A 19,050-nucleotide genomic window follows, 5' to 3' on the forward strand; every position below is an offset into this window, starting at 1 on the left:
GTTATATTCTGAAGAACTACGGCATTCAGTATTTTTCAATGAAACATATTGATGGCCTTGGAATCCAGAAAGTGATGGAAAGAACGTTTGACCATCTTTTGGGCAGGTAACATATATTTTGGATATAACTGGATCTTTTGTGGAGAATATTTGTTAGGCAAATAAATAAGCCAGAAACCTGATCTTTATCAACCATTAGCCCTATCCTACTGAATACTAGGATAAGTGACTTATTGCACATGAACTATATTTAGCAAACAAAATTATTCTCTTTTGTCAGAGGACCAAGACCAATCCATCTGAGCTTTGACATCGATGCCTTTGACCCATCACTGGCTCCAGCAACAGGGACACCTGTCTTGGGTGGATTAACATATCGTGAAGGCATGTACATTTCTGAGGAAATACACAACACAGGTAAAAACCAAGCAAGCATTTTTTTTTAATTTGGGTTAAGGTAACAAGATTCACAAAAATTGTAATCACATGCTTGCAGGGTAACTGTACTACAAAAATATTCAGTTTAAATCAAAATGTAATAAAGTAAGTCTAATAGAAGCTTAGATCCTTTTATTCCGTTCTCTCCCTTTCAAGGATTCGTGAGAAGCCTCCTGGACTGAAAAAGACAATAGCAAGTTATTTCAAGCTTTCAGATGCCACCTAATTTACCTTTCCTAGTTAGTAAAACAAAACAAAATTACAAGCTATACTGCCAAACTTTAGCACAAGCTATATGGAAACATAACCTTCTTTAGAGAAGCCAGTGTTCCCAGTTTATCCCACAGTTGTCATCACTACTCCCTTTTGTTACTTATATGTTTGTTTTATAGCTTCTCCAACCTTCTTCTTGATGCAGTTTAATTAGAGCTGTCAGGGAGTTTTAAAGGCATATATCATACTTTAAACATCTAACCATTCATGTGTTCCTGGTAACAACAAAAGGGGGGAGGGGGAACTACTGGAAATTATTGTTGCTTTGGACAAAAGTAGGATTGAAGGCTGGATTTAGATGCTACATGTAATGAGACAGATCTGTCATTTGGCTGAAGAGATACTTTTAAAAATACTGCAAATTTCTGTCTTTTGCTCTCAAATAACTCACTGCCTTCGTTTTCTCAGGCCTGCTTTCAGCTATGGACCTTGTAGAAGTAAATCCGTTCCTTGGAGCTTCACAGGAAGAAGTGAATGCAACAGCTAGTTTGGCAGTAGATGTGATTGCTACAAGCTTTGGGCAGACAAGAGAAGGAGCACACATTGTTTTTGAGAATCTACCAACACCTAGTTCGCCAGATGAATCAGACAGTGAAGAGCAAGTACGGCTTTAAGATCTCCCAAGTGGCAGCAGATGCCGCACAAAGGGCATTATGTATAGTTCTGCTGATCTACTATACAAGTGGACAGAAGAGAAACCAAATGTACTACATTCTGAAGTCATCACTCAGCTCTGGAGATGCTCATTTTTTTCAGTTGGGAGGTCAAACTGCTGTGTTACAAGTTAATATGTTCAGCCTAAACGGAGATTGTATTATTTTGCAGATGTAGTTCATGGTTTGTCTTTTCTTCACTATTCTCAGAGGAACATGTCAAGACTGATAACAAGCCAGCACTATCTTTTAAATGTAGTAAATACAATCCACCTTTTCAATCTATGTCAAACAGCTATTGCCCAGGAATGTCCATACAGTGGATGGAAGATAGGAAGGCAGAAAAGCCACATCTCTTGAACACTTAAGTGAAGAACTTGTAGTAGACAACACCTCCCAGGATGGCTACCTCCAGGATGATGATGACAGAAAGTAACAATTTATTTGTCATAAGTCTAGAAAGAAAGAGACATGAACTTCCTTGGTTTTTTTTTTAAACTGCAAGACATTACCATTTATGGAATTATCATGGTGGAGATAGAAACGGTCACATTTCAGCTTTAGTAAAGAAAACCTTTTGCATATTTACTCTAAAGCAAGTCCCTTTATGTACTGTAGGTTTAAGGGAAATCCTAGGTAAATAAGCATGAGATTACAGTCATTGCGGAGAAAATTAATGGTGTAGAAGAGGAGTACTAAATATTTAATTTCATTTAAAACATCATGGTCCTTGAGATTCCTTATAAAAAGTTAAACTACTCTTGTTAGAAGTTATAGAACCTCACTATAGGGTGTGGAAAAGCATAAAATAAAATTTAGATGAGCAGGCTAACATAAAAAGCTACAGGCAGGTAATTTGCAAATACAAAAGTTTTCAGTTCATTTCTTTTATACTCTCCTGTAAAGCTAAAGAACAATTTGCAACAATCTCAAGGTTAAATTCAGATATTCTTTTCTTATGGTTTGAAAAGTGACACTCTGTGCTGCCTTAAACAAGGAAGTGTCTCCTCAAAATTGCTTCTGTGTAACTCTGCAGCATACTTTTCCCTTTCAGGATCCTCCAATGACTGCCCTACTCTCCTTTGCTACTTTTCACTGAAATAGGCAATGGGTGATTTGTACACATTTATTGTTCTCACCATCTTAGAATCAAAGAGACAGCTATACACAATTATTGCATATAATTTGCCAAATTATGGGCCAGGGACTTCTAAGAAAAACTACTAGTCCAGGACAGAAGATAGCTAGACCGTACACAGTAGAGGCAGGACACACATCCTTCACTCCTAATTGCAAAGGTAAAGCTCTAATAGTCACAGTTTTTGGTGAATGGAAGAGCACAAAGAACTGAAAATCTGATGATCCTTAATGGCTTGAATATTGTCTTTCAGTAGTTCTCCTTTGTATATATTCAATAAAGAATAATCCTGAGTGTATGGAAGCCCCTGGTTTGTTTGTTTTTTTTCTGCTGACAAACTGAAAACTGCTGCTGTGGACATACAGTAAGAGTGCTCTAGTGTCTGACTGCTCAGAATTCTTTCTATGTGGCCGGAGTCTCAGAAAGTGGCCAATGTTTGTAACCATGTATAGTGGGGAGCTTTAAAGAACAATTCGGCCTTATGTGCCCAGAGGTAGTCACCTGACAAGAGGTAGAAACTGGACATTACACAGGGTTTTATATAGCATTTATACAACTGCTTTTCTGTTGATTCTTCCATTCTGAGAGGTATCTTAAATTCAGGGGCATATCCTATTTTTCTTATATTCTTGTTCCAAAGGGGGGGAAATGAATCTACGGTATCCACTTAAAGAACATTACTGCTAGAGAAAATTGTATGTTTGTGTTCATGTTAGGTGTATAGGATTTTTATCTATTTCTCATATTCCTGCAATCTGTTCCTGTGCAGCATAGGAAAGGCCATAATGGCAGCATACGAAAGAAAAAATTGGCAAAAAAAGGTCCCCTCTCTCACTTTAGCAAAAGCTAGGATTACCAGATCTAGGCTGCAAAAATCCAGGTGACCCCTGGATGGCAGCAAAGAGATACAAAACATTCTTGCTGCTTTCTAGTCATTGTCCAATGGTTTGCAGCCTAGATGTGGTAGCCCCAGCAAGAGCCTGGGTAGGATTTGTTCAAAGAAGGACTAATCAGCACCCAACCCACAAATGCTCCACTCTGGCTGGACTTTGCATTATATGCACAAATGCCTAAAGATGAAGCAATACCAGTCATTCCTCCACAGGGACACCTGAGATAGGCCAAGCCTATACTGAAGGAATAAGCTTCACAAGAATCCCATCGAAAACATCACAAAACATTTTGACTCAAGATTCAGAGCATATTTTAAAGCATCATTTCACCAACCTTCTTGACATGGAACGTAGGATCTTCCGACTTCTGCTTAAATTTTCACTTGTGTTTACTAACTGTAAAGAAAAAAACCCCATGAATTCCCACTTGCTTGGCAAGAGATTAGGATGCTACTTTAGTTGTGCTGACAGTTGGAAAGCATCATCTATTAAGCACAATGTTGAAATTAGGAGATCAGTCCAGACTTAGAGAAGGAATGTATTGTCGAAGGCTTTCACGGCCGGCATACGATGGCTGGTGTGGGTCTTCCGGGCTGTGTGGCCGTGTTCTGGAAGTTTTGTTTCCTAACGTTTCGCCAGTACCTGTGACCGGCATCTTCAGAGTGCAGGAGCACAGACAGGAGCAGTTCTCTCTGTGCCCAGGGTGATGTGACCCTTTTGTGGGTATTTATAGGGATCTGAGGAGGGGGAAAGGGGGGGATTGGGCGGGTGGGGGGGGTTGGGTTACTGAGTGGCTGCTTGTTTTGGTGTCAGAATCTGTATGTATCTTCCTGGGGATTAGGCAGGGTTTTTTCTTCTATAGGTTCGTTGACTTATAAATAAAAAGAGCCATCAAACCAAGAAAACAACATGCGTACCATGTTGAAATACCAACAAAGTATTTCTGCCCTACATCAAAGGGGTCACAGACCGCATGGGAAAACTGATGGAAAAACACAATTTCCAAACAATCTTCAGACCCACCAGAAAAGTACAAGAAGTGCTAAAATCAGCAAAAGACAAAAGGGATCCCCTCACCACCGCAGGAGTATACCACATACCATGCAGTTGCGGGCAAGTATACATCAGGACCACAAAACACAGCATCCATACCAGGATAAAAGAACACGAAAGACACTGCAGACTACCAGAAAAATCTGCAGTAGCTGAACATGCTCTCAAGCACACTGGACACAAAATGTCAAGATTTTCTTTCTCATGGGAAAGGATTCATCCCGTTATCTTTACAACAATAACAAATAATATTTTGGCTATAGAGATCATGTGAAAAACACCTGTTATTGTGTGTTGTGTATTGTGCTATTTACTGCCACCTATTGGCGTGTGTATGCTAGGTACCCAGTGGGGGTGGCATAGAGCTATAATACAAGGAGAGGAAAATGTTCAGGCTCTCAGAGTAGTTGTTAGTTGTTTTAGTGTTAGCCACTATGTAGGTTTTATGGGCTACGTAGTTGTAACAAATTACCAAGTAGTGTACCTCTTCTCTAAGAGTTTGTAGCTAGAGATTTTGTTAAGCTTGTGTTGCTAATAAGTCTTGGATGCTACAATATAATGTGTTTTTCTTTATATTTTGTATGATATTTGCATTTTATGGAGTTTTTGCATTTTTATCAATAAACACCAGTTAGTATATATTTTCTGACTGGATTTCTTTGGGAAACAAGAAATAGACATTGCATTGTGTTTGCTTTCATGGCTAATATTTTCCTGGAGTTTTTGCTGCGCTCTGCACAAACAGGAGTGTTTGTGATTATCACTCTGCACGACACAAAATCCTATTTGGAAACACAGAGATACTGGACAACACCAACAGCCACTATACCAGGCTATACTGGGAAGCCATTGAGATTCACAAACACCAGCACAGTTTCAATAAAAAAGAAGAGAGTCTAAAAAATCAACAAAACCTGGCTACCAATCCTGAAAAATACAGCCTGCAAAAGGTCAACGAACTCAGCTCAACCACCAGCTCAACCGTGTGAACAGTTCACACAATGAACTTGCTAATCACCCCCAGCAGCCCCTCGTTAACAATTCAATAGAAGAAAAAAACCTGCCTGATCCCCAGGAAGATACACACAGATTCTGACACCAAAACAAGCAGCCACTCAATTACCCAACCCCCCAATCAGATCTCTATAAATACCCACAAAAGGGTCACATCACCCTGAGCACAGAGAGAACTGCTCCTGCACTCTGAAGATGCCGGTCACAGGTGCTGGGTCACAGGTGCTGGTGAAACGTTAGGAAACAAAACTTCCAGAACACGGCCACACAGCCCGGAAGACCCACACCAGCCATTAGAGAAGGAAATTTGGCCTATACTTTAAGGTAAGGATTGGCACGCATCCAGTCAACTCAACTCCTATCCATACATTCTGTGACAATAATTAAAGAAGCACAATGCACCTCAATTTATCTATTTCTATATTTTTTCTTTTATAGTCATTTACTGAATTATGTTTCTGACACCTAGGCCAGCTAACTCACTATCCAAGGTAAATTCTTGGTCTCTTCCTGTGGGGAAAAAAAATGATAGTGAATAGCAAAGAGATCAGGTAAACAAGCAGCAGCAGTTTGGGAGCTGGCTAAGGATCCATCTTATGTGTTATAACAGAGACTATGTATTAATTCATCCATCTAGTTTCTGAGATTTCAGCAGTATATTAAAAGACAGAAATGTTATCTTTAAAATAAATTAAAAGACATACCTAAGGAAGATCAAATCTGATCTTAATAAAACAGTATTTGATTCCACATAAGCTTAGAAAAAAAATATCTCTGTTTTACTGCCAGAAGAAGAAAAAGTGGTTTTTTAAGCTATATTGTTACATTAAATACTTGTACAAGCTGAAGATTGCTCTTTCACTGCATGCTCCCCTCTGCATTCTCCTCTTCATAAAAGAGCATGGCACTACAGAGGGGTGATACTGGGTGAGGGAAGTACAGGGAGAGTGGAAATACATTTTTTTTTAAAAAAAGTCAGAGAAGCCTGTCTGTTGATAGGAGAGGAAAGACCGACTATTCTGTTACAGTGGCATTTTTAAAACTTACTCTGCCTTTGGTGCGTTCCAGCTGTTCACGTTGCTCTCCAAGTTCTTCAATGATGTCACTACCAATTTGATCAGTTTCTGCAGCAATTTGCTGTGAACGTTCTATGCTCTGAGTGGCTCGATTCAAGCTTTCTGTACCCTGAAGCAGTAATACCCTCTGAGATTGCATCTGAGTCTAAGAGACAATTAAGACCTATTTAAAAAGGCAGAAGGAATATTTTACCTTTCAATATGTTCTTCTCTGAGAGTGTAAATTTAAATCATGCTAGCAGTGTAAAGAGAGAATAGGAGAAGTTTTCTAATGATAAGAGAAACAGCCTATTCTTTCAAAAGAATATTGAAGGAGATGCTGAGATGACCCCATCTCCCTCCCCAAACTATCTCCAACAGCACATAGGTTTTTAGTTTGACTATGCCACCAAAAAATGTCCCTTACAGCAGAAAGTATTTATACAACTTACTCCCCAACTGATCCAAGCAAATACTATCAGCAGTTTCTGGTTGTATTTACAGAGTCAGACTCCCCCTCTCTCAATATAGATTATTCAGCTACTTTCTTAGGGGATAAAGAACTAAACTGATTCAGACAGATATTAATAGTGTGGTGGACACCTAGATACTATACTGCTTAAGTGACACCAAACCTGGCATAAATCTGAGCAATTTGAACAGTGAAGAACCACATAAACTGCTTGCAGTAGAGTTCAAATGGCACAGAATGTATTAAAAATGAAAATTTGTCAGTATACTACTTATTTGACTTAATAATCTTCAAGACCTGTGGCTAGTTTATTAGACATGCCAAAACTTAATGTGCTCTGCTTACTACTCATTTACCTTGAAAGAGAAAAAATAAGATGTTTATTTAATCATCTTAGTGGATGTTGCAATTTTTTAAAATAACTAAATTAAAATTTTAAAAAACCCACGTCAGCTTGGTGCAGTCATTAAGGTACTGGACTAGAAACTGGGAGAACGTTAGTCCTCCCTTAGGCAAGGAAGCCAGCTGTGTTACTTTCTCTCAGCTCAATCCACCTCACAGGATTGTTGTTATGGGGAAAATAAGAAGAAGGAGCATTATGTATTATTGCACATCTTGAGCTACACAAAATAAAAGCAGAATATAAATCAAATCAATCAATCAACCTATCAATCAATGGAAATTAAAATACATCCCTGATTGGCTTAGTGATATTCAGCGTAACGAAGATGCATCTAGATGATCACTAGCAGCACTGAACAGAGGAATGTCTTAATAAGCATTCCAATGTTTATTAATTTACAGTGGGGCAAAAAAGTATTTAGTCAGCCACCAATTGTGCAAGTTCTCCCACTTAAAAAGATGAGAGATGCCTGTAATTTTCATCATAGGTATACCTCAACTATGAGAGACAAAATGAGAAAAAAAATCCAGAAAATCACATTGTCTGATTTTTAAAGAATTTATTTGCAAATCATGGTGGAAAATAAGTATTTGGTCACTTACAAACAAGCAAGATGTCTGGCTCTCACAGACCTGTAACTACTTCTTTAAGAGGCTCCTCTGTCCTCCACTCGTTACCTGTAGTAATGGCACCTGTTTGACCTTCTTATCAGTATAAAAGACACCTGTCCACAACCTCAAACAGTCACACTCCAAACTCCACTATGGCCAAGACCAAAGAGTTGTCGAAGGACACCAGAAACAAAATTGTAGACCTGCACCAGGCTGGGAAGACTGAATCTGCAATAGGCAAGCAGCTTGGTGTGAAGAAATCAACTGTGGGAGCAATAATTAGAAAATGGAAGACATACAAGACCACTGATAATCTCCCTTGATCTGGGGCTCCATGCAAGATCTCACCCCGTGGGGTCAAAATGATCACAAGAAGGGTGAGCAAAAATCCCAGAACCACACAGGGGGACCTAGTGAATGACCTGCAGAGAGCTGGGACCAAAGTAACAAAGGCTACCATCAGTAACACACTATGCTGCCAGGGACTCAAATCCTGCAGTGCCAGACATGTCCCCCTGCTGAAGCCAGTACATGTCTGGGCCTGTCTGAAGTTTGCTAGAGAGCATTTGGATGATCCAGAAGAGGATTGGGAGAATGTCATATGGTCAGATGAAACCAAAGTAGAACATTTTGGTCTAAACTCGTTGTGTTTGGAGGAGAGAGAATGCTGAGCTGCATCCAAAGAACACCATACCTACTGTGAAGCATGGGGGTGGAAACATCATGCTTTGGGGCTGTTTTTCTGAAAAGGGACCAGGACGACTGATCCGTGTAAAGGAAAGAATGAATGGGGCCATGTATCGTGAGATTTTGAGTGAACACCTCCTTCCATTAGCAAGGGCATTGAAGATGAAACGTGGCTGGGTCTTTCAGCATGACAATGATCCCAAACACACCGCCCGGGCAACGAAAGAGTGGCTTCGTAAGAAGCATTTCAAGGTCCTGGAGTGGCCTAGCCAGTCTCCAGATCTCAACCCCATGGAAAACCTTTGGAGGGAGTTGAAAGTCCGTGTTGCCCAGTGACAGCCCCAAAACGTCACTGCTCTAGAGGAGATCTGCATGGAGGAATGGGCCAAAATACCAGCAACAGTGTGTGAAAACCTTGTGAAGACTTACAGAAAATGTTTGACCTCTGTCATTGCCAACAAAGGATATATAACAAAGTATGGAGATGAACTTTTGATATTGACCAAATACTTATTTTCCACCATGATTTGCAAATAAATTCTTTAAAAATCAGACAATGTGATTTTCTGGATTTTTCCCCCCATTTTGTCTCTCATAGTTGAGGTATACCTATGATGAAAATTACAGGCCTCTCTCATCTTTTTAAGTGGGAGAACTTGTACAATTGGTGGCTGACTAAATACTTTTTTGCCCCACTGTATGTTCTGGTGCATATTATGGATCAATTTCTTAATCATCATTATCAATGTGGAAGACAACATCAAAAGTTCAGGCTTGAGCTTATTACTAAAGATACTATTTGCTGTTGGTTCTTCCATATTTTGTTAAAGATACTCTGCAGTTCAAAGTAGAGGCTCCATTCCAGCTTGACAAAGGCACAAAAGAATATTCTCCATCACTGAAATTCAGGGAAGAAATTCTCAGGTCTCTGCTTTTCAATAGGTCTTTGGAGAAAAGATTGGGGAACTGTTTTAAAGATTGGGGCCACATGATGGGCTTTTGTTTTTTAATTTATGTTATTTTTAATGTTATATTTTAATGGCTTGTAGTTGATTTTATTCTGAGCTACCTAGAGTCCTAGGAGGTGGCACAAAAATTAATGTAATAAATAAAAAAAGTGAGCTTCTGCAAGCACTTTTGGTGAACTCTTATCTCCACTCCCTGTTAACTTTTATAAAATTGCAGACAATACATAACTGCAAGAGCTGAAAAAATAGTCACTAATTACTAATGCAGGTTTAAAACTTCCACACTTCTGTACTTTACTTAACTTTTTGACAAGGAATTTGAAAGAAACAGACTAAATTTGGAAACATTGGAATAATATCTAATTCCAGTGTTCAGGTTTACACTTCTTACTGATGTTGTCAAATCCAATAAACTAAATATAGTTGATTTGGATAATAATTGAGAGATCCTGTCCCTCACTGATCATTATGTTGAAGAATTTTTTTTCCTCCCCTCAGCCAAGGAAAGAGAAGGAAAAAACAGATTTTTCCTTTTATTTTTTTCTGACACATTATCAATAATTTCTCAGATCTCAAAGTGAGAAGTTGGTTGTGTTTTCTTTTAATTTGCTAAATTCTTCAATGAAGACTTACGAAAACCTTTACTGTTTGCAGAATTTGGAAAGCAGCAAAGATTCCTGGTATTCAGGAAGGAGGGATCTTCACATTTGCTACTCAACTAAGCCCTCACCCCCTCCATTCCTTTTTCTTTTTATCCCCTCATTTTTTTCAGAAGAAGCTAAGCTTGCTTCCAATGCACCAAGCCATTAAGATAAGGACATATATACTTTTGCATTAACTCTTATAACTCTAATCAATCCATAAACCAATTTGTCTCTTCTCTACATGCCTTCTTCTTAAGTTTTCACGATGAGCTGAGCCTCTGCACACTTTCCTGAATAAGAACCTGAAGAGCATTGCTATCAAAACAACCTTAAAAATAATAGTATACTTAGTACTTACTCTCTGCTCATTTTCTGTAGAGAAGATTCCAAATTTTGAATTCCCACGTGCACTTGGAACTACTCCCAAATCCATACTTTTCATTTTCCTATGGAATGTGCTAAGGTCTCCTTTGTAAGTCCGAATTTTGACCATCATTTGATTGCGGAAGGACACTGGGGCATATTTCAGTTCTTCCTCCATTTCCCGTAACTTGAATAAGTTTTAAAAGTAAACATGTATCAAAATCCTTATTACATTTGTATTTGAAATATGTAAATCCAATCTGAAAATGGTTAATCTACCATAAACATCACATCAGAGACCATTTTTGCAAAAAAACCCAAAACCCACTCAAATTTCTTAAGAATCACATTATTTCACTAGTCTCTGTGATTAAAATTTAAAATATAATCTATTTAGCAATTCATTTCCTTATTTGTAAAATTTGTACCCTATGGTTTTGCTTTAGGCAAATTATTGTATTCTTTGCCTTGGTAAAGAAACTCCAGCCAAAACTGAATACATTTAGAAAAAGTACTCTACCAACTTAAAAATATCTCATGCAATGACACTAAAAACCAAAAAAGAGATAACACTTTAAACATTTTCATTTTACTTATACTGTTAACTTCCTTTATTTATAGCCAAAAGGCCCAAGTAGCAAATTACAAATTTTACTTATACAAAAGCAATGGAAAAGATAAGATTCACAAAAGGCTATAAAAATACAGTTGTTTCTAAAACATATGGAACTTGCTTATTTTATCTGTTTCAAAAGTAAAAAAGCTACAGCATATAGGAAACAACACATCAGGGAGAAAACTAGGCTGCAATCATTTTCCTGTCATCTTTTTTCCTATGTGAAAGCAATGTTATTTTCCTGACGAAAAAATTAACTATTTTGAAGTGGCATAGCCAAACACAGCATTATCACTTTGATAACAAAAACAAAGACCAGAATCAAAAGAATGATATCTCACCTTGCTGCATAGCAATCTTCATTGTAAAGCAAGATAAATTTCAAAAACAGTTTGCAATGCAATTATCTTTGTAGTGTTTTAAATATAAATAATTATCTTTAAGCCTAATTCAGAAAAAAAAAATCTAGTATGTGTTTAAACTGTTTTTTTTTAGCAGAAGGCAGAGTAGCAGGCAGTTCTAATGGCTATTTGAAGTACTGGCTTTGGCTCGTCTGGACACATTGTTAAATGGGAAAAAGAGAAAAGAGGGAAAATGTTTTTGAAATGCATTACTTTAATCCAGTGTTTCTCAGCCTTGGCAACTAAGATGTGTGGACTTCAGCTCCCAGAGTTGAAATCCCCATGCTGGCTGGGGAATTCTGGGAGTTGAAGTCCACATATCTTAGAGTTGCCACAGATGAGAACACCGACCTCAATCAATACTAAGCACTTTATTAAAGTCCACAGTGTTTAAAACACTTTTAATTAAATTGGTTTCATATCCACTAGGATTCTAAAGTTTCTCAAAGAATAGTTCATATCCTTACTGTTTCATTTGCTTCTTTTAGTTTTTCATCAAATTCTCGGATTAACTTTTTTTTCTCCTCTGCAAGATAAATAAGAAAAAAAGTAAATTTTCATCAAAGGACAAAATAAAATATCAGCAGTGCCAAAAAAAATCCTAGACAAATATATTCTTTATAGCTTTGTTGTGCCTGCTTGAGGGCTTATATTAACATTTGAAGTGCTTCCCATCTCAAAGTGGTGAGAAAGTCTGCTGCTAATTTCCAGTAATTAGAGACAGAGTGCCATATGTAGACCTGGAGCTGCTCACCTTGCCCTAAACTGATAGGATCCCTGGCTAAATGCATTTTTATTTATGCATTTCTTATGCATAAATTTCTTATGTTGATGTCTAGGTCAGTGTGTCTTGATATCAGCCCTCAAGCAGGTACAACAAAGTTATTTAAAAAAAAACTTTCTACCAATCCAGGAAAAAATATAGAAAACCATGGGAAATCCTTTACATCATTGCCTTGTTTTTCCTGTCACTTTCACTCAAATACATTCAGATGTCCCCAGAAACTAATGCATTGTCATCTCTAGTGCTGTAGATGAGCAGACCCCATGCAAATAGCTATTTTATACCTATAGCTTATTAGACAATGGGCTGTATTCAAAAGTATTGTTCTACTGAGGGAACAATACAGGCCAAAACAATTATTTTTTCTCTCCACACATACCCAAATCTGTTCTGGAAAGCAAATATGCAGGGTAATCCCTGTTGTATGGACGTGCATCCCTTCATATAACTTGTAAGCAACCTACAGATTTAGTTCATTCACACCATTCGTGCCTTTTTACTGTCAGCTTTACTTTCAATACATTTTACCGGCACGCGGTAATCCTCAGCAAAGCAGCTCCCCTCTCGACTCCAGCAGCGACCTCCTCGCTTGCTAGGAAATGTCCGCGGCCCCGCGCAGGGAGGCCGAAGCCGAACACGGGAAGGACTCCCTCCCCCCGCAGGACCTGAGCGCTGCCTGCTCGCGTACCAACCGCCAGGCTCCCGCGCAGCCTCTCCGGGGCGCTTTGCAGCTCCCCATGCAGGCCGCGAAAAATCTCGTGCAGCCGCTCCAGATGCTCCGAGGAGCCGATGCCGCGCTCCGCCATCCCGCGAAGAGTCGGGAAGCCGCAGCTTCTTTCGACCCGACGCCGCGCCGGCTAACTACCGCCTGGGAGCCATCGTCCACCGGCACTTCCGGGACAACGGGCGGAGCCGAGGCACTTCCTCGTCCCTCTCTCCTTGCCAGACCACCCCGCCAGGCGCCTAAACCGGTGCTGCGAAACCGTGCCGTCAGTTGCAACAGCGCCGCCGCCGTTCGGCGGAGAAACAGCCACCTCGCTGCGGGTGGTCGGGTGCCGCTGAAAGGGTCTGATTTTTTTCTCCCAACAGAGAACTTCGCCTTCCTATTGGTCAGCGGAGATTCGGGCAATACCTTTGTCTCCTTCCAGTTGGGTTCCCTTCGGGCACCAGTACGGAAGTGGTTTGCGGCTGGTCTCCTATCCAGCGGCTACACACCTCCAACTTTCTTTACCTTTCCAAGATTAGCCAGGGGTCAGCTAGGTTACCCTGGACGACGCAATAACCCTACGCTTATTTAACTGGAAGTCCCGGTAGCTCCATTAAATATTATGTGGATCATTTCTAAGTAGAGAGTAAGTTTATGTGCTTACTTAAGTACGTTTATTGTTTGAGGACTAGAGCCAGGGTTGAGCACCAATTTGAGAAGCCCAGAGGGGTAATGGTTGAGGACACTTAATTATACTGAATATTTTTGTATTTAAAATGGAGTCCTCAAACTTAAAATGTAAGTAAGCTGGCTGGGGAAAAAAAATCAGATTTGCTCAGAAACTCAGTTACATTCTACTATCTCAACCTTTTAATCCTGCCTGTTTTTCTCCTGTGTTCTGGATGCATTTTGGTGTTCAATGGTTAATAAAAGCAATACTGAAAAGATTAGCCTGGGACAGCATTACACAGGTTACTGTCCTTTGGAAGAGCTGCTTCCAAAGTAGTTTTCTATTAATATTTAAGAACACATCACTATGAACTTCATGTTGAACACTAGTAAAGAATTACCAGTCATCACATTAATAATAGTAGAATAATAGGAGTAGAGACAAGACTGAAGAATGAATGTCTGAATCCACCACAGACATAAACAAGAATTTCCAGAAATTATTTCATATCCTGGAAAAAAATTCTTTTAGTTTACTCACCTTGTTTTCATCACTGTCTATATCCTGGATCAACTTATCCGACTCCTAAATCCCAGGAAGAAAGTAAAAATGGTAGAAAGAGAATGAGATGAACTGACAAACACATGGTTGCTCACGCTTGCCCTTGTAGGTTGCTAAGAAGCAACCAGAGAAACAAGGGGGGAATTATAAACAGAGCCCTACCCACTGAAAGAAGGCACAGTAGGCAGCTACTTCATCAGAAGCTTTTACTGGACCGCGTGGCTTAATGTTAAGACCTAAAGGATGCCCACAGCCATGGTATGAACATAACGACATTTGGTTTCTCAGCAAGTGGCATTCAGAAAGATACTGCTTCTGATACTGATTTTCAAGATTTCAATTCTTCTTTGCTGTGATTCATAGCTCAAGAACTGAGGAAATGAGGAAGCCTGTTACATCAATGCCCACCAAGCACTCAAGCACTAAAATCTGACATTCAGCTGCTCAGAACTAGCTCAGATGCTACAACCCGCATCCTCAGGCTGTCCCTTTCAGGTTGTGCAGGATGGGATGTACTCGCCTGTATAGTCAGTTAAAAAACAACAACAACCTCTTCCCCAAAGGAAGCCATCCTCATTCCTCATTTAAGCACTCAGAGACGGGTATCCCGTTAGTGCCACCCACTGACTGCAAGGTGAGGAGATCAATTTTTCTAGACAGTTGTCACATTTGAGAACAAAGAATTAGGAGCATCTCAGCTGCTTAATCAAATAACTAAAAGTCACCAGACTCCTTGATACATTTAATGAGCTGCCTGATGAAAGAATAGCTTTCTTCCCTTAGAAATAATTCTACCTCATTCTGATCAATGGGAGACAGGGCCCAATACAAATACACATAATGATTCCCTTCAGAAATTAACTCAATGTTTCAAATAAAAATCTAAAATTACATAAAAATAATCTAAAATAATGCAGCAGTTTTCTTTTGCAGCTTCTTTGTTCAATATTCTATATGCAATCCCAAATCCTTCTTCAATGTTTTTCCCTTCCAACATGACCTGAGGAAAAATTGCAGCAGCAGAAAAAAGGATCAGCTTAGTGACACCAAGTGAATGAGAAGTCATTCAGAGCTGTGGAGGGAGCCCCAGTGAGGACACCCAGTTCTGTTGTTCTTTGGATTGCAGCCACAAAATTGCCACATTAACACTACAAGGAAATAGTGCTTGTCTGAGTCACTGTGATTCTTTCAAATGAAAATTCGTAATAAAAATGAAATGTGACTTTTTGGGTTAACTTCAGTAAACAATCTACATGTTTTTGTTGTAGAATACGCCAGGCTCTGTTCAGTATTCTATTTCAGTATCTAAAACTACACTAATGAATTTCAGTGGGGCTCCATACCTTGCAAGCAACTTCAATCTTCATTGGATTGTTTCCAAACAGAGTAGCTACAGATAAATCATCTGCAGATAAGGACCCCGACTTTTCACAACAATGGAGGAATTTTGTTGCTGCTGGCTTTCCCATTGACTTTCTTTGTGGAAAGTTAGCAGGGAGCGTCAGAAATCTTTCTTCCTCCCTCCCTCCCTCTTCCTTCCTTCCTTTTCCCTCCCTCCCTCCTTCTTCCCACATGCAAAACATTCTTGCGCCATTTGACCTCCCCTCGTGACACTCAGGAGAGCCCCCGTGAAGCTCCTCCTCCTCATCAACTGACCCGCACAACTAAGATTTCTTATGGTAAAATTTAAAATTGTTAAAAAGGAATTTGGATTTGAACAAAATAAATCGGAGTTTGAAATCCAATTATGTGAAACAGATGAACATTTAATAGCAAAAATGTACAAATTATTGTTGAGAGAAGAAATGGTTGAAGAACAAGTTAAACAATGCATGATTACATGGGCAAAAAATATTGGTCATAATATACATACGCAGCAATGGGGAAATATGTGGTCTAAAGGATTAAAATTTACTCTATGTTATTGTAACATTCACGCAGTTACAGCGGGCCTCCCACGAGTGAGGGGAAAGAAGACACCAAACTGATTCTCCTTCGAGGGGGGTGAGAGCGCCCAGACCGGAGTCTGGAAACCTCTTTTATTGAGTACATCAGAGGGCTGGGTTAATACATCAGAGGGCAGGGTTAAGCATATATACGTCACACTACCTAATACAAGCCCATAACCATATATGATAATACATGAAACACAAGGGATCATGTGCTTCGATTGAGCACGTGACAAGCTGCGGGGGCTTGCCTCCTGAAATTTGAGGCTTTTCCCCAGGTTGTTGCTGGTACTTTCCATGCTAGCTTCCTTGTTAGTGTACGACTGATTTTACTAGTCTGCACTAACAGAAATGCCTAGCATGTGATGGGGTGTTATAATGCAACATCTCCTCTGTTTTTATTATTTTAAAGAGCAGCTTCCTCCTCATCACTGATAAAGGTGAGTTGAGGTTTGCAAAAAAGCTGTTCAGGTGCCACTGGTTCCGTGGTTGGGAGAGGCAGGTATTTATGAGTGCAGACCATGTTGACCTGTGCTTCTATGGTACCCAGTCTATCCTGAAAAAACCTTATAAGCCTATTAAGGACACAAGGACCAACTGTACATGCTATAATCACAGTCCAGCGAGAGTGCTAACCAAGGTTGTGAGCCACGGGGAGAGATTAAACCATCCCTCAAACCATCCTTGTCGGACTTCACGCTCTCGCCTGCGGGCATTCAGGCCCTCTCTCAGTTTGGTCATGGATTCTTGAACAATTCCAGAATGGTCAGCATAGAAGCAGCACTCTTCCTTCAAGGCCACACACACACACTTACCCACGTCCTTCCCAACCAGGCTGCCAGGCACTAGCTAGAGGGACGGAAGCCACCAAGTCTGACCTATTCCTCCCCTTGGCATCGAGTTAAACAGGAGATGCCACAAAATGGGGTTCACTCATCACCCACTCAGAGCATTACAGGTTTTTTTAGGTATTCTTGCCAATAGGTTTGCTGTCCAGTTGACATGGAAATACAATATTTCCAGAAAACAATTTTAACACATTGAAAGATTGAAGAAATTAATATAAAAACAAATAATACAAACAACAAGGTCTGAGCAATTTTCCTTCCCCAAGATCCAAAGTCTGGTAACCAAGATGTGAGCCATGACCAGCTCCATCCCTCTGGATCTTGGGAAATGTGAGAGGCTAGAATTTTTAAGCTTGGCTAGTTTTGTCTCAATGTAAGACTTCTGATGAATAGCAAATGTAGTTTGATCAAGACACAGCTGGGTGACCCCAATCAACACATTAACAAAAAATGTTGATGGAATCACACCTCACAACACAAACATCAGAGGCTTTATAGACATTTAAATCTATAATCAGATAATACATCCCCTCATACAAGGGATTTTTGGGACGGTCTGAACAAGTGAAAGGTGGTTCTTAGGAAGGTGAACTTAAATGTAACTTTTTCTTCTGGTTACCAAGGGAATGGCATACAAGATTTTTCTTATCTCTCTCTGGAATGCAGGGCCTCACAACTGTTGCGAAAAGCTTGATACAACATTGAGCTTGTACTCGGCTAATTGCTTATTCGAAGACAATCAGGCATTCAGCAAAGAGATAAGGGGGAGGAAGAAACCAGTGCTCTTTACAAAGCAAAAGCAAGTTAACCCTTTAGAAATAAAATAGAGTGCACTGTTACAGGTATGGTTATACATTATGTGAAGCATATATAAAATATATAAAATTGTGTATATATAGAGTATAAAATTGTGTATCAAAATAATGCCCTACAAGGTTAAAACAACAAAAACATTGAAAGGATTTGCAGCCTTGTCCTGCTCTTAATAATAGATAGTCAATAGCTACACGGTTTTGGAGGACTAATATCAGTCACTTCTTCATTGGTTACACCTGAAAGATTCAGGGTCATTCTCCTCTAGATTGTCCATGGTTCAGGTTCTGGAGAAGATCCAAAGTGAAAAAACATTCCCTCCCACAAGTCATTAGTGAAATTCTTTAAAACAGTAACATCTCTTAATGTCTCTAGGCTGGAGGGTATTCCAAAGAAACAGGTAGATGTGATTCCTCCCACTGCCAAAAGTCACCCTACGCAAAAGCTGAGCTGTTCATAGCTGTTTGTGCCAGTTCTACAAAAAAATTGTTGTTAGAACTGTGCTGCAGAGCTTCTAGGCATTGTCCCAGCAGGAGAATTTGGATGTACTGTAGATCTTCATGCTTGGATCCTGTGGATAAAATCAAAAGGGTGGGGGGACAAAAACAAACAAACAAACAAAAAGCAAAGGAAAACAAAGAAAGGGGGGGGGAACAAAAAAAAAAAGGGAATAGAAAAGAAAAATAACCTAGCCTATTTACACAAGTTACACAGGCTTAACTTGGGAACGGTGCCACCATCTGTTTGTGTCCAGGTACACTAGATGGGGTGAAATTACATCAAGGACTGTATGTGGTCCCTTCCATCGTGGTCCCAGGGCTCCTCCTGGTTTTCCTTTTTTCACCATAACTTGATCCCCTGGTTTAATGTAATTGTGGATTCTTTGGAAACAGCATCAGTTTGTTCTAAGACTTTAGCTATATCTGTTCTTAGTTCTGCTAGGTTTTTTAAGCCATTCAGGATTCCAATTCACATATCCTCCCCTTCCAGCTTCAGTTCCTGCTGGAGCAGAAAAAAAACTGCTCTTTCTCCTTAAC

General features: G+C 39.6%; 2 protein-coding genes across 4 annotated transcripts in view; one reads left to right on the forward strand and one right to left on the reverse strand.

Annotated features, from left to right (window-relative positions):
• Positions 1-2,805, forward strand: part of ARG2 (arginase 2) — a 17,606-nt gene extending 14,801 nt beyond the window's left edge. For both annotated transcript variants that reach the window (XM_025175655.2, XM_025175656.2), the window contains exons 6-8: positions 2-106; positions 281-417; positions 1,120-2,805. In XM_025175655.2, coding sequence (XP_025031423.2) covers positions 2-106; positions 281-417; positions 1,120-1,325 — 448 coding nt within the window. In that variant the 3' untranslated portion in view covers positions 1,326-2,805. The remainder of the gene's footprint in view (position 1; positions 107-280; positions 418-1,119) is intronic.
• VTI1B (vesicle transport through interaction with t-SNAREs 1B) lies at positions 419-13,398 on the reverse strand. 2 transcript variants are annotated; one of them, XM_007442170.4, is made up of 6 exons: positions 13,155-13,398; positions 12,150-12,208; positions 10,661-10,852; positions 6,510-6,683; positions 3,730-3,791; positions 419-616 (listed from the first exon to the last, which is right to left on the reverse strand). In XM_007442170.4, the coding sequence occupies exons 1-6, from the start codon at positions 13,270-13,272 to the stop codon at positions 571-573; spliced, it is 651 nt and encodes a 216-aa protein (XP_007442232.1). In that variant the 5' UTR covers positions 13,273-13,398; the 3' UTR covers positions 419-570. The 2 variants fall into 2 exon arrangements, with proteins under 2 accessions (XP_007442232.1, XP_007442231.1); XM_007442169.4 differs by having other exon boundaries at positions 419-1,819; positions 13,155-13,395.
• Between the last annotated feature and the right edge of the window lie 5,652 nt (positions 13,399-19,050).

The sequence above is a fragment of the Python bivittatus genome, unplaced genomic scaffold (genome assembly GCF_059951505.1).
Source record: "Python bivittatus isolate LINGU-HERP-01145 unplaced genomic scaffold, Pbiv_v1 ctg000480_np1212, whole genome shotgun sequence".
NCBI lineage: Eukaryota > Metazoa > Chordata > Lepidosauria > Squamata > Pythonidae > Python > Python bivittatus.

Bases quoted from the DNA above. Each gene is read 5' to 3' on its own strand.
- VTI1B (XM_007442169.4), bottom strand. From the start codon at position 13,272: ATGGCGGAGCGCGGCATCGGCTCCTCGGAGCATCTGGAGCGGCTGCAC. The intron at 10,853-12,149 runs GTAAGGATATGA...AACTTATTCAAG, and splicing joins TAAAAGAAGCAAATGAAACA to TTACGGGAAATGGAGGAAGA. The intron at 3,792-6,509 runs GTAAGTTTTAAA...TTTTCTTTACAG, and splicing joins TGGAACGCACCAAAGGCAGA to TTAGTAAACACAAGTGAAAA.